Consider the following 16,598-nt stretch of genomic DNA (forward strand, 5'->3'; position numbering starts at 1 on the left):
ATTACTTACATTATGTTGTTACATCCTGTGATGTAACTATTGTAATAAAAATGTGAAAACAATATATGTGCAGCTGTACCATGTATTGTGTATTGTGAATATGTTTTCAGTTAATTTGATATGATATTTATGCTGTGTAGCCCACCCCTGCTAGTGTCAGGCCAGTAAAACCAATCGATACATATCTGTAGCACTTCACTCTTGTAATATGAACAGAGCCAGAAGCGCCTGAAGATCATTCAGCTATTTCTGGAATGAGAGCAACTCCAAACGCACACGCAGCGTCCACAGCTCCACTTCTTGAGTTACTATGGTTACAGTGCGAAATGAAGACATCAGTGCTTCTCCTACTTCCTGTCAGGGATCCCTCTGGCATTTTTTTAGTCAATGTGAATTGGTAATTATAGTGAATTTTCCTTTAGTACTGTAATGTAATTGTGACTGAAAGACTGTGTCAGGGTGCATCTGTGAGTTAGCTGAGCCTCTTCTCCTCGTGAGCAGAGTGGTGAATGTTATTATTGGTGCATAGAGACATCATTAAAAATCTCAATATGCCTTAGAGTTCTGATTTTCAGATTGACAGGAAATGAAAGCTGTTATTCTGCTTAACAGAACAGAGTTAGAGGGAACATGAAGCACTGGGTGAAGGCCAGCCTTCTCTGCTGCTGAACATCTAGAACTCCGTAAATATTTAATGGCATGGGGTCTTTAAGCATATATGAGTGATGGGTCATGTAGTAATGTAGTATTCTAATCAGCCCCCAGAGCTTCACTTACAGCAGAATTACATCCACTTCACTACTGCTGTTCTCCTACTGCAGAATCACAGCAGCTCAGAGACAGATTAGAGATAGAGGATAGAGATGAGAAGAAGATGAAGATACTGAAAGAAAGAGTAAAAAGATAGAAGAAGTGAGAGATTAAAGAATGAGCAATAAAACAAGAGAAAAAGGTTAATAGGTAAATAAAATACAAATAAAGTTCACAAAAAAATGGAAAGTTTAAATAAAAGAAAGAGACAGGAGAGTGTTTAAAAAAAGAGAGAGATTTATGAGTTAGATAATGAGCATAAGAGAAAGATAAAAGAGATGCCATAAATGAAGAATACTGAAAGAAGGAGAATGAGGGAGAAATCAAAAGATGATAGACTGATAAATAAATAGAGAATTGAGAATACAATAATAAAGAAAGAACAAAGAAAGTAGAAGAAAGACTGAAATGAGCTAAAAAGAGAGAAAGGGAAGAAAAAGAGAGAAAGGTGGAAGAAAGAGATAGGATGCAATAAATAAAGAATACTGCAAGAAGGAGAGTGTGAGAAAGGGAGAGGTGGTAGAGTGAGAGGTAAAAGAGAGATGGGAGAGTAAGATAAAGAAAGAATAAAGATAGAAATACAGTGAAGGAGCAAGAGAGAGGTGGGAGAGTGATTTTAAAGAAAGTAGAAAGAAATGGGAGGGTGTGATAAAGATTGATTAATAAAATAAAAGGAATAAGAGTGGTGGGAGATAGAGATAAAGAAGAAAGAGAATAAAGAAGAGAAGGTTCTACTGAACAGTAATAACAGATGTTTTGAGAAAGAGATTTAAATATGAATTTACAAAATCTGACACTAACTGTGTCAGTGTGTGTGTGTGTGTGTGTGTGTCTATGAAACGTGTTTGTGTGTGTGGCTGAGCTACACTGACCCACTCTGTGTGTATATCTGTGTCTTCCCCGAGGACTCATAATCAAGGTCACTCCTACATCAGCACATATTTGTATTGTCTTGGATCGCGTACACACACACACACACACACACACATCCACACACACACACACACACACACACACACACACACACACACACACACAGGCTTTCTCCACCACACTGACCCTCCAAGCCCATCAGTTTGAAAACAGCAAACAGCAGCTTTAAATGTCACGCACAGCCCTGAAGTGTCCTCTCTTTCTCTTTCTCTCTCTATATATATATATATTTCACCCTTTCTCATTTTGTCTCTCTCTCTCTGTCTCTCTCTCTTTTTTTCTCGCTCAGGCTCTCTCTCTCTCCCTCTCTTCTTCTCTCTCTGTCTCTCATCACTCCATTGTTCTATTGAATTAGATAATGGGATAATAGCACTTGGTGTTTTCAGCAGGACGGATGCAGAGAGGATAAAAGAGGACACCTCATTTCATTACAGCATTTCAGAGAGCACTCTGAATCAGCTCAACCCTCCTCTCTCTCACACACACACACACATGGTCACTGTCACTGTTCTGCAGAGTACTACTACACAGTAATCTCTTATTATTTCCTTATTCCTCCTATATTATTAATACATCGTTTCAATCAGGGCATTTAACACCTTTTGTCTTGCTGTTTAAATACATTACACAGTAAAAGTGATTTTTACTATAGCAGTTAATGTTCTTTATTCACATACTTAATGTAAATTAATATCTTTCCAATAGCTCTATATTCATATTTCTTTAATCATCTGTAGTTTAACGGATACCCTAATCATTCACTGTTTATACTGACATTATTCCTGTTTTACTCTCATTATCATATCCCGCATAATATGGTCTGGTGTGCCAAATGTGCCAGGCAGTTTTCCATATGTGGCTGAACTAGCGGGATACCAGCCAGCTTTTCAAGCTCATGGATACACTGGGCTCATCTTCAGTTGTTCCCATATAGACAAAGACAATCTTTACAACAAACTACACTGCAGAAATATAAGTTTAATGAAGTAATTTTAGCTATTTTTTTATTTCTTTATTTTAAGCTTTATTACTTGAAACATAATTAGCAAAAAAGTATCACAATGAAATAATGCTGCGTTCAATTTACCTAGGATGTTGGATGCTGGAGCTGGGAATGTTTGCGATCCAGTTAAACAGTGAGATATTATTGTTGGTATTGTGCCTGGTAAGCATTGTTACTATACCAGTTGCTAAAAATTCGTTACACAGTATCCAAACAAAAGTATTGACAAGGCTCTCATGACTCTTAAAGATGAAATTAATTGTGTAGGAGCTTTCCAGTTCAGATTTTCTTCTTAACCTAGAATATTCTGAGTTTAAATAGGACACCAAATAAGGTAAACGCAGAAAAAGGTAATTTAACTATGTGAAATAATGTTGAATAGTGTGAATAATATATAAAGAAATTATGCTTTGGTTATACTTTAGTTATACATGTCAATATTACATAATATGTATTAGTTTTCTGTCTCAGGATTATAATAATTGCAGTGTATGTGTAGGCTGCGTATAGTAACTGACAATCAATACAATGAAAATTAATAGATTTGGCCGTAAGTTGATCACCATTAAAGGATTTAATATAGATTATATATAGAATTATTAAGCCTGTCATGATGAGAATTTATCGGCCCAGAAAGTATTGTGTTAATGATATTATTGTCATTTTAGGACTATTAAATGCCACTGACATAATGATTAAAGAATAACTTAACAAAACAATTACACTCTTTTAAAGACTTTAACTTATCATAGTTTGGGAAATATATACTTTTTTCTTCATCTACTGCAGACCACACTGTGTGGATAGAGTCACATTGATTGAAGCATTGGTCTGGTTTTGCATGACTGGCTAAAATACTGTTCACTGTTATGTATGTGAACAAACATACAAAAAAACACAATAAACCACCACAATCACCTTTATCAAATATTTATTGTACAATAATTCAATAGACTTAAGGATTTTTAATGATTTAAAAAATCTTTTCACACTTTGTTTAGGACTTTTATATGAAGTGTTAACAAGATATCTTAGCACATATCCAGCAGAAGATTGCCTAGCCAGACTAGAGATCAGACTGCTCAGACTAAATTACTTTTCTAAGCAGAAATCAATAATCTGCTTCTGTTTGGGGCATTTGGCCAAGAAGCAAGGTCAGATGTCCAGTCTTCTGTCCCATTTATTAAGAGGAAAAGGTCACAGGGCTAAAAATTCATGAATGCTTAGAGAATCCAGTTAGCACGGGCTGTGCTAACCGCTAGCTAACTTTCAGTCCAGTTTTTGCAGTATTAGCATTTTATGCAAAGTAATTCAGATTAAAATTAAAAGGAGGTCCAGGCTAAGAGGTGGAGTGACCAACCTACTGCACCATTGACCCTGGCAGTGACCTAGTATTTGCATACACACACACTCACATATACAGTCTCATTATGGGAGTAGTGAGCCACGAGGAGGGGACCCGTCTCACTCTTGTTAGCGGACTAGACAGCTTGTTGAGGCAGATGGCACATTAATGGAGCGAGGAGGTGTGGGCCTGTGTATGTGTGTCTTGAGTGTGTGTGTATGTGTATGTGTGTGGATTGTGGGGGACTGGTTTGTTTAAGACCCTGCTGATCTCAGGCGGTCCAGGAAGGCCGAGAGGAAGATGAGCAGGTGGGAGAAAAGTATGTATGTGTGTATGGTAATGCGTGTTTGTGCAGGGCTAAGAAATTTTCATCTACTCTCAGTAATCAGCACACAAGCCCAGAGGGCCTCAGCAGTGTTGGCTACGTATCTGAATACTCCAAATCCTGACCACCAACAGCTATTTTTCAACATGCATCCTGTGAAATAAGATGTAAAAGAAAAGTTTATTTTGTAAATTAGAGTTTTTTTCCATATAAGGATTGTATCTACTTGGTACTTGAAACTACTTGTATTGAAACTACTTGGTACTTTTTTTTTCAAATTTTTCCCATTTTATCCCCAATTTACACTCCCATCGCCAGTAATGCCCCAATACACCAGGAGGGTGACGACTAACACATGCCTCCTCCAATACATGTGAAGTCAGCCACCGCTTCTTTTCGAGCTGTTGCTGATGCAGCATTGCTGAGCAGCCAGCGCGCTCAGAGGAAAGCGCAGCGACTCGGCTCCGGTACATCAGCTCACAGACGCCCTGTGCTGTGGACATCACCCTAGTAGTGATGTGGGGAGAGAGCGCTATCTATCCACCCAGAGGGAGCAGGGCCATTTTTACTCCCTCTGAGGCTGCATGAGCGGGGGTTCTAACTGGCGACCTCCCGCTCCCACTTTTAAAGTAAAGTATCTATAATAATCCATAATGAATCCTGCTATTTTATTTATTGAAAGTTTCTGTTTATGTGAAAAAAGCATAGTCATTTTAATTAATCAAATAATCACGATAATACAAAAATCTAGGATTGATGTTGTTAATAATGCTAATAATTAGGCTAGCTTTAACCATAATATTAAACCAGCTACATTTAAAACAGAAACAAGAAGGTGATTTCAATGGTGTGGCTGACCAGTGTGTATATAATGTATATATAGAGCTGGTTTTAATGTTGTGATCTGTGTTTGATCTGTGTATGAAATAAGTATTTTGCTTTTTGTTTATCTCAGGGTGGGGTGTGATGCTTTTTAAATGAGAATATTATAATGTACTGAGAGTTACTGGGAGCTTTAATAGAGGAAATAAACAAAATAAAGTGTATTCTAACCTATCTTAGAATGAGAAAAAACTGCCATGAGCTGTGTGCATGTCTGCGCACGAGTGTATGTGTGAGAGAGAAAGAGTCTTTAGCAGAGTGACACTTAGGTTAACTTAGCGGTTGGTTAGCTTGCTGGATTAGCGTTTGTGCTAACTGGATGTAAATCAGTGTGAATAAACTTAGGCAGCCGAAAACACACTCACACAGACAAACTTTGGAGAACATGGAAGATCAAACGATATGTGTACTTTAGAACATGGAATTGCACAAGAGTATTAGGAGGTCAAAATGCATACCTTTTACAGCTACAGTCTGAGCATATGGGTCCAACCATTCTCCTGTACTATATGGTCATTTTTTTCCAGTATTTTTAAACATCTTTAATCATTTGGCATTTTTCTGTGTTCGTCATACATAAATTGGGTATATATGCTTTAAAGATGTAGCTTTGGAGTTATTTATTTTTCAAGAAATAGAACATCAGTGTTAGCAGTTAGCATTTAGAGGGGTTCCAAACAGGTTTTGAGCAGGGAGGAAAAACGTTCCAGACATGCCAACAAACAGATGTAGCTCAGCAACATGGCACCTGGGACGGCTGCTTCTGACTGGGTTGGCAAGCAGGGTGATTTTTTTTGTGTTGGCACTTAGTACAGCAGCGCTTTGTTGCTGTGCTAGCCTGGCTGAGCCTTGGTTCTTGGGCTTGTGCTGAGCCGAGGCTCGTCTGGCCAGGCTTCAGATCAACTGGCGTTCTGTCGTTCACCTCCTCCCCCATTCTGTGTACTAGTCTAGTTGTGGAACGTGACAAGAAGGCTATTTAGAGTAAATTACAATGATCATCCTACATTCAGCCAACACAGTCACACAGTAATGAGATGTTTTATGACATGCAGTATAATTGTACAATTCATTTCCCATTAACCTGTGCGCATGTTTGTGCATGTCTTATCTGCAGTGCCAATTGTCCCAGGCGTTGAATGGAGTGTCTGATAAAGCAAAGGATGCCAAGGAGTTCCTGGTGCAGCTGAAGAACCTGCTACAGCAGATACAGGTAGGACAATCTTTATAAACCCCACTGAGGCAAGGGCTTTCATTATCAATATAACATGCATTTTGTGTCTGGTGCATAAATTTAGTATTAGTCAACTCTACTACAAATATAGAGGAATGTAAACCTTCACTGTGAAGTAATATTTGTACAGATTTCTTTGATGCAGTGGGTGAGTTTTTTTGCCATATCTGCCGTGCTGCCTTAAAAGGTTAAACACATTTAAAGTACGTTTTCTTAAAATATTAAAAATGTTTTTGAATAATTTAGACATTTTCATATATATAATATCAAGCTATTCAAACATGTCCGTAATATCCGTGTCCACCCTGTTATCTTGGGATAGCCCCTCCACTTAATATCAGTGAGATCACAACCTTCATACTAATTAAATTATGTAATTTTAGAAAATCAAAATATGTCTTTAAACATAATTCACTCTTTGTCAATCACATTTCCAGTCCACCAAATACCATTTTTTGCCAAAATTTTTCACACTGTTGTGGAGATTGCCATTAAGTGGACGAATGCATGTTAATTAATTTGATTAATTTGAGAACATATGTGTAGTCTAAAATGTTATAAATATAATAAATGTTTCAGTTATGAGGGCCTGAAAATGATTCTCATATTCAAAGACGTAGTTTTCCTTTATGATTCACATTTGTATGTGTAAGGGACTTACACTCTCAAAAGACCACTAGCTTTAATGCATGTCAACAGTTTTGATATTAATGAAGGTGGACAACTGGGGCGTGCCAACATGGATGGCACAGGGTGGCAGCTTCCAATCCAATTATCATCTCAAGCGCCTGGTCTCAAAACCAGTAGTGAAAAGCAATGGAGTATATGTTCAATTTTGTGCCTTTGTACATTTTTTTAAAGATATTTTAATTTTTGCAACCTTTATTTTTACTACAGTTGTTTTATTTATCTATCTATCTATCTATCTATCTATCTATCTATCTATCTATCTATCTATCTATCTATCTATCTATCTATCTATCTATCTATCTATCTATCTATCTATCTATCTATCTATCTGTATGTCTGTCTGTCTGTCTGTCTCTGTGTTTCATCTATTGTGAGATTGGGTGATTCTCACGAAAAACAGATTTAAAAGGGTTCACACTTGAAAAATTTCAAAAGGCATTTAAATATAAAATTTCTTTTTGTTATGCAAGACTAGGGTCTGAACTTTTTAGAAATACTTTTTTTTTTTAATTTTATAATTTTTTTCTGTATATTTTGCACCATTTTAGTCAGTCAGAGCACACACATTCTCAGTACCGCAACATGATAACACAGAACAGATATGGTTTAAAAGTTACACATTTGTTACTTTTTAAATAGATATTATTAACAGTTGTGCTCATATGTGTATATAACCCAGAAAATATTATATTTATAAGTTTCCCATTTTTTTTTATTTTATGATTTGTCTCATTACCGCAACAGATTTCATGATTCATGTCCTGTCTTTTCAGGATATTTAACTGAAAAATTACATGTATAATTTCTTATTTAGTACAGATGACCTATGAAGAAATACAATTTATCCAAATACCATTATAAACTAGAATTTGTTTTATAACAGTAAAATAATTAGTAAATAAATATGTGTTGCGGTAAAGAGAATGGTGTTTCGGTAAAGAGAGTCAATGTTTCGGTAAAGAGAGTCATTACAAGGATTCCTACTTAATTAACAATAACACTTTACACAACAAACACAGAGTGTGAATGCTGTGAATAAATAACAAATTCTAATGATGTACTTCTTGAGTTTTGTATGGAGTAGTAATATTGAACAAAATGTGGTATTTGCTGTTGAAAATTATTCTCAGTAAGACTCAAGCTGTGAAAATATCCTATTTTGAACTGTGTATTTTAATAAAACAAATTTCAACATACCTCATTAGACATAAATTCCTTAAAACTTTAAACATCACTGTATAACTAAATTGAAATGGAATGTTTAAATACAAAATAAGTAATTCAACATCTCATAAAACAACTTTTTTATTAAGTATTAATTTCATGACAGATATAAACATCAATGTACAACTAAATTGAAATTAAATATTTAAGTATGAAACAAGCAATTCAACATCTCATTAAACATCTTTGTATTAAGCATTAATCTCATGAAAAATGTAAACATCAATGTGCAACTAAATTAAAATTAAAGATAAAATTAAAGAAAGTTGTTTAATGAAATGTATATATGTGTGTATATATATAAATTTCATATATATAATATATACATTTCATGAAACAACTTTTATTGTTATAAACTGTTAATAAAGGTTGTTTCATAAAATGTGTGTATATATATATATATATATACATATAAACAGTTTATAACAATAAAAGTTTATAAAAATAAATTTCATGAAACAACCTTTATTAACAGTTTATAACAATAAAAGTTGTTTCATGAAATGTATATATTATATATATGAAAATTATATATTATATATATATATATATATATATATATATATATATATATATATATTATTATTATTATTTTTATATATTATTTTTATATCTTATGCGGAAGTTATATGGGTGTCACTGCCCTGCTACATAAATCTGTTTTTTATCTGAAATTGCATCATGTATTGTTTTATATATTGTTTATTATAAGTAAATAAAGGCTTTTTTATGAAACAATATATATATATATATATATATATATATATATATATATATATAAGTTCATGTCACTTAAAACATTAATTTCTCTTTACCGCAACAGTGAATCTCTCTACCGCAACAGGCCTTAAATTGTTGCGGTGTATGAGAAGGCTGTTGCGGAGTATGAGGGACCTTAACCTTCTTTGATCTCTGTGGGGCCACCATGATGCCTGGCTAAACTTTTGCTAGCTTTTTGTATTTAGACTTTAAAAACCTTAAAAATTCCCAAAACACAATAACATTTTCATTTTTTTAAACATTAAAAACTAGCTGTTTCGGTAATGAGAAACAAAAAGTTGTGTATGCTCGCTGACAACCAAGTTTTTAACATTTATCTGGAGAGGTATAAAATTAGGTGCTTACCTGGTAGCCATCTTGGGTGTCATACTAAAAGGTGTCCCCCCTCTCAAAATGGCTGTTTTTTTTCTGTTCCTTGTGGTCTTAAATGGTGCTTGAAAATTGTTGCGGAGGCTGAGAACATTGGTTCTGACCAAAGTTATTGTTCTAAATATTTTCTTTTCTTTTACCAATGAATTCCAAGTAATACATTTTTATTGACTGTAACAATTTACTTTATGAGATACATTTAAGTTTTTTATTATTTATTTATTTTAAATATTAAAATTGTGTAATTGAAGAGCCGAGATTCAGCAATGGACGCGTTGCGGTACTGAGAATTTCACACTAAATTATAAAAAATACATAATTTAAAATATCACAATGTCTACTTTTAATCACTTCCAATATAGCCTTTGATGAGATGTTTATAAACCAGTGTTTCCCAAATTGATAGCATTTACCTGTTCATCACACTCCTTAATGCCACGTCATTAGTCTGATTTCGTGAGAATCACCCGATTGCCCCACTAACTGTGGTATCATTTAGAATAATATATAAGTCAATATTATATCGATAGGAAACTAATTAGGACAAGACTTACATTGCCAGCAGAGATTTTAGAGATCTATAGGTGAACCATCAACCGTGCATTGTGCAGCTTGATTTATAGTTCTATACACTCATCCTAGTAAGATCGGGCCCTACTTCTTCTATCTTAGTTAAGCATGAGCAAGCTTGTTTGCTTTTTACCATTTAGCACAAGTAACAATGGTGTGGCCAGCAACAGCTTATTTGCATAAAAGTGACAGAGCCCTTAAGCGGCTCATTCTGGAATATGAAAATGGCAGAAATAGAGCTGGTGAGATGTTTTTGAGAATGAGAATGATTTTGTGCAAAGAACATAGTGGACATGTTTTATAAATGTGTAAGTTAATAAATAATTATACACCTTCTAATCTTTTTTGGTTTGCTTCAGTGCTCAGTTCAATACACTGATCCAAAACACAAAATGCTGGAATCTACCACACCAAAAAAATAGTATTAGTAGTAATAGTAAAAATATTCCATGTAAACACTCAGTGTTTATGTGCATGAAAAAAAAAATGATATCTAGTCAACATTTGCATTTTTTTGCTGTGATAAACCGTGTTTGAAGTGATGGTAAACATCTGCAGTGGCAGTAGTGTACCGCACAGCAAACATGCCTCCATCACGCCTGAGCTGAACAGGGTTGTGTGGTGGTTCTCTCAACATGTATAAGCAGAATATTTGAGTGCGTTTGCTGGAGGGGCTGGACATGAATATTTAAGAGGCACGGGTTAAAAATAAAATGTTTGTTTTGCAGATGTGCGCAGATCGATAAGGGTTTGTGCGAATGGAAATGTGGGTCAGCGATGCAGTTCTGCTGATGGAGCGGCTACGTGTGAATTTGGCTCTGGATTATAGGGGTCAGGATTATTTTTAGTCCGGTCGAGAGTTTAAAGCCCCGTCGTACTGCCCATCAGGCGGAGAGAGAGAGAGAAAGAGAAAAAGAGAGAGTGAGAGAGGGAGAGAGAGAGAGAATTGAGTGTGTGTGCACAACCATTTCTGCTGGCTCTTGTAGAGTGCCACTGTGATCAGCATTATGCTGCAGTCTACTGGGACTCTCTCTCTCTCTCTTGCTCTTACTCCTTCAAATACACATTGCTTGCTCTCTGTGCTGTCATATTCCCTGAGTGCCTTACAGTACGTCTAGATGGATCAGTGTCTACCTACTGTAGAACAGCTATAAGAAGACTTTTCTTCACCACGGAGGCGACAGTTAATGGTGTTTGGTGTCCGGATTTTGCTTCTCTAGTTTTTTTGCACCAAGAATAATCTAAGAACCAAACCAAGTATGTTAGTGGACAGGGAAAAACGCTGAATGGAGGAAACATTTATTTTTGTGCAATCAGACCTGTAAGATCACACTATTGCAAAACAAAATATCACAAAACAATACTGACATTTGCTTACACCACTATAGCAATCGATGATTGTCCACTATCCCTCTAATTAACTGATCCTGAGGACTAATTGTTTTACAGCAGCTCTTTGTGAGGTTCCTTGGTCACAGGAAGCTACTATCCTTTGTTCAAATGATTGATGAAACCATGAAGCTGGTGAATGGCTGCAGACACTCATTTATAGCCTTATTTAATATACTCACTGTATGTGCATGACTCAGCAGAGCACAGTATAGTATCACAACACAGCACAGCCAAAAAACTTTAACTGTCAGTGCGGACTACACGTTACCACAACCAAACATACAGCAGCAACAATCAGAAAACTAAAGGAATCACATTAATTGATGGAGTTTGTAGCATTAGATTAGATATTCTTTGGTAGTGTTTCCACTCTTAGCTCCACTCTAGCACTTGTTCCATATCACAAGTGGTTGATTTCAGTTGTTTTTGGAACCTGAGACAATTCCCATACATTACATAAGCACTGTGTGACCACGTTTCTCTGGGTGGGCCATCTGTCTAAGGTACTGCCACTGTGATCTGAGGTTCATTGATTTGATTCCCAGGTCATGCTGCTTTCCATTAGCAGCTGTAGTCTGTCATGTGGGTAGATGGTCCTTCCTGCCTTCATAATTTCGAAGTTGATGTCAGTCAGCCCACAAGTCTGTTAGCTGATGTATCACTGCACTTTCACTTTTCTCTTAAGTCCACTGCCCACCCAGTGATGCTGCATCAGTAGGCATGTGCTATAGGGTATTACTAATAATAGTGGTAGTCCTAATAAGTTAGATTAGATACAGTAATCATATCTGTTATGATTACATACCAATTAAGCACACTAGATAGATACATAGATCTATCTATCTATCTATCTATCTATCTATCTATCTATCTATCTATCTATCTATCTATCTATCTATCTATCTATCTATCTATCTATCTATCTATCTATCTATCTATCTATCTATCTATCTATCTATCTATCTATCTATCTATCGCCCCTGTACACCTCCTCTTCCCGTACTGTTCCGGTTCAACCTTTTAGACTCATCCGGTGATTCATTTATCGCTCTGCGTCAGCCTAGGCGTGTGTGTGTGTATGAGTATGTATATGTGTGTAGGTGTCGTAGGCTGAGGTGTGGTGCTCTAAACCCGGGTTATATCTGTACTGAGTCTTTCTAGATTAACGTCTGTGTTCCACTCCTCCTACATAGTGTCCACTGTGCCCACTCTGTGCCCAAGCATGTGGGATAATAGAGCGAACAGAAAAAAAACAACCAACACAGGATTGGAGGAGTAGTGCTGGATCACAGATGACTCTGAAAGGAACCTCCTACAACATTGTTGTAGTATTTTGTGTTTTTTGAAGTTTTTGTTTTGTATGGTTTCTGTGCAGCAGCTCCTGAGGAGCCCTTTCTGTGAGGTGCAATGTGTTGCCTTAGGAAAGCAATACTTGTTCCCAGCCTCCCTTTATCCCTTTATCCCTGAGAAACAGGCCATTTTGTTTATGTACCTTGTAGACTGAAATATGTACAAGAGCTCTGTTCAGATTGGCTGCCCTTTATTGTATAACTTTAGTGTGCGGAGGGCTGTAAGCAGCACAGGTGGATGTACACACTCAAAAAGCATTATACCAGTATTGGGTAGGGATGGCTTTGCTCTAAATAAACCCTAAATTCTTACACAACATCCACACAATGTTAGAAACATTCCTTCGAGATTTTGATGCATGTTGACATTCATGAGTACATTCATGCTGCAGTCTCTCTTTTTACGTCACTCCAAATTGTTGCAATGTATTCACATCTGGTGAATGTGAAGACCACTAAAAACAATGAAATCATTGGTTTGAGATGACTTCCGCTTTGTGACATGGTGCATCATGTCACATAATATTTTTTTTATAAATATAAAGCCTAAAAATGATGAGTTTCTTTGATTTTACCCAATTGAAAACCTCTAGAATATAATCAAGAGGAAGATGGATGATCACAAGCCATCAAACCAAGCTGAACTGCTTGAATTGTTGCACCAGGAGTGGCATAAAGTTATCCAAAAGCAGTGTGTAAGACTGGTGGAGGAGAACATGCCAATATGCAAGAAAACTGTGATTAAAAAACAGGGTTATTCCACCAAATATTGATTTCTGATCTCTTAAAACCTTATGAATATGAACTTGTTTTCTTTTAATTATTTGAGGTCTGAAAGCTCTGCATCTTTTTTGTTATTTCAGCCATTTCTCATTTTCTGCAAATAAATGCTCTAAATGACAAAATTTGATTTGGAATTTGAATGAAATGTTGTTCGTAGTTTATAGAATAAAACAATAATGGTAATTTTACTCAAACATATACCTATAAATAGCAAAATCAGAGAAACTGATTCAGAAACTGAAGTGGTCTTTTTTCCAGAGCTGTACATATTGTTTTATAATTTATTTGTAATAAATGGGAAGGACAATTACCCAATCCACTCATTAGGACCCCTGTCTCTAGTTATACCCACAACGGTACGAGAGGGAAGACACATGTGAAGTCAGCCATCGCCTCTTTTTGCACTGCCGCTGATGTAGCCTGGTAGCCAACTCAGACAAATAGACATATGGTCATAAAGGGATTGACATGGTCTGCAATATTTAAATAGTCTGCAATATTCAAGGAATGATTAGTATTATTAGTATCAACAGACCCAAAAGCATTCCTCACACCTTTATGAAGAAATGTACAAGTGTTTCTAACAAAAAAGTCCCAGTGAATTCATAAGAGGCTTTCTTTAACTTCGTTTCTTTTTATTTATCAGTCATGTTTTAGTATACCTGTAATGAAAATGGAGTAAGCTCTTTTTAGCTTTTGGAATTAGTTCATATCAAGTACTCACATGAAAAATATAAATGTAGTAAATAATTGTATTGTTTTATTGTTGCTTGTGGACAAAATGCAAAAGAACAGAAAAAATAACTGTTCAATGTGATAGATAAATATATTTGCTTAATGTAATATTAATATAATAGTGTGTAAAAATATGTGTGTATATTTGTACATTTCCACATTGTAGTAAATCAGAACATATCTTGATTTACCCATTTATGTTTATTTACTATATCTTTATAAAATTCTTAAATATAAATTTGAAATACACATAGATCATAGTTTTACATATAGATATGGATTGACAGAATTTATTTGTTGGATAATTTTGATCTGGCAGTTTTTTACATTGTTGAAATTTCAATAAAAGGGATAAATAAAAATGCTTAAAAAATAAAACTTCCACTACTTCCACTGAAGGTTAAGATTTTTTTCCTTGTTCTGTAAAGTTGCTGTTTAGGACATACAAGGTGACAGCAAAAATAATAGAAAGTCTGATTAAAAGTCTGATTAAATGTGTGTTTTTTTGTGTGTAAAAACAGGAAAATGGAGTGGAGTTTGAGGCGTGTCTGGTGGCTCAGTGTGATGCCTTGATTGAAGCTCTCACGCGGCAGAAGGCCAAGCTGCTCACCAAGGTCACTAAGGAGAAAGAGAGCAAACTGAAGGTGGGTAAACACACACACACACACACACACCCTCTGAGCTCACTGTCAGACTGATTCTTAATCTCTTGTGACAAGAATCCATGAACCAAGACATGACCTCAGAAACAACAGACTGTCTCTCACAGCGCTGCAAATGGTTGACGAATGGCCACAACCGTGACATCCCCTTAAAGCGACAGTCTGTGCACTAGCATGGCTAGCAATTAAACCCTAACAGCCACCAAGGTTGCAAGACTCATTTGCATAATGGTAATTAATAGCTACAGTATTAATTATTCATGATTCATTGTAGTTCGTGCTATTTTCATCATCATATATTTCTAGAGCTTCGGAAATTCATTTTTTTTTACCAGCCATGCATGTGCCAATCTAAAACCCACTAGCCAGAGAAGGCGTGTTTCAGCTGTAGAGGCTGTAGAGCTGAAGGGGAACATATGGATGGAGGAGCTCATCCAGGTAATTAGGGTGAAGCCTCGCAGGGTTTGTATGAGATAAGAAGCATTTTATTACATGGTATAAAAAGAGCATCTTAGTTAACTGTTACAGTCCTTCATATACAATCTATAATGGATTTGTCTAATAAAGGCATTGAAATTAAACAGTAAATTAAACATACACTATAGCACTAGAAAAAATAAGAGACCACTTCAGTTTCTGAATCAGTTTCTCTGATTTTGCTATTTATAGGTTTATGCTTAAGTAAAATGAACATTGTTGTTTTATTCTATAAACAACGGAAATCATTTATCCAAATTCCAAATAAAAAATTACCCTGCTAAAAAAAACAGTTGGAAGCTCTAATGAGAAGGAAGCCTGTGGCTGAAGGATGTCCTAAACAAATCGCTGAGATGTTAGTTTGTCTCATATCGGAGTTTCATTAGCATTAGCTGTTAACCACGAGTTCCCGATTAGTATAGGCCTGTAGCCTGCTCCTAACCCCAGCTAGCACTGCTGGATCAGTATTAGCATTATCAGCTAACCGTGCTAGCTCTTGCGCTGTTCAGAAGTAAGTATTATCAGCCTGTAGCTTGTTGCTAACCCCGGCTAGCACTGCTGGAGCAGTATTAGCATTAGCCCCTAACTGCACAAGCTCTTTCGCTGTTCAGAAGTAAGTATTATCAGCTTGTACCTTGCTGCTAATCCCGGCTAGCACAGCAGTATTAGCATTGCCCACCAACGGTTAGCCGCTAATGCTAATGCTCCAGCTTAACGCTGTAGAAATTCGGGAATCTAAGCTCACTGTAAATAAATGAAAGCACTTTACTTACCCAAATAAACAGTTTTTTTTATTACAGTTTAGTTTACTTAGCTTAGCTTTACTTAACCTAGTTAGCCACCTAACCACCACCATCCAGCGGTGACACCTGCTGGATTAGAAGATCCTTATAGATCCTTACAGTCTCCTAAAATCCGCCTTATAATCTAGTGCGTTTTATGTATAAAAATAGACCAGAAAATAGACATTAATTAATAGACACCTTTCGAATCACGCAAGGCATACTTTTCCCATCATTACAATAGCAAAGAAACAGT

The 16,598-nt window shown here is 35.9% G+C and overlaps 1 protein-coding gene across 4 annotated transcripts in view; it reads left to right on the forward strand.

Moving 5' to 3' along the window:
* Positions 1–16,598, forward strand: part of LOC103027505 (tripartite motif-containing protein 67) — a 65,052-nt gene that overhangs the window by 14,367 nt on the left and 34,087 nt on the right. For all 4 annotated transcript variants that reach the window (XM_049479112.1, XM_022683366.2, XM_022683369.2 and 1 more), the window contains exons 2-3: positions 6,413–6,508; positions 14,943–15,065. In XM_049479112.1, coding sequence (XP_049335069.1) covers positions 6,413–6,508; positions 14,943–15,065 — 219 coding nt within the window. The remainder of the gene's footprint in view (positions 1–6,412; positions 6,509–14,942; positions 15,066–16,598) is intronic.

The sequence above is a fragment of the Astyanax mexicanus genome, chromosome 1 (assembly GCF_023375975.1).
Source record: "Astyanax mexicanus isolate ESR-SI-001 chromosome 1, AstMex3_surface, whole genome shotgun sequence".
Taxonomy (NCBI): domain Eukaryota; kingdom Metazoa; phylum Chordata; class Actinopteri; order Characiformes; family Acestrorhamphidae; genus Astyanax; species Astyanax mexicanus.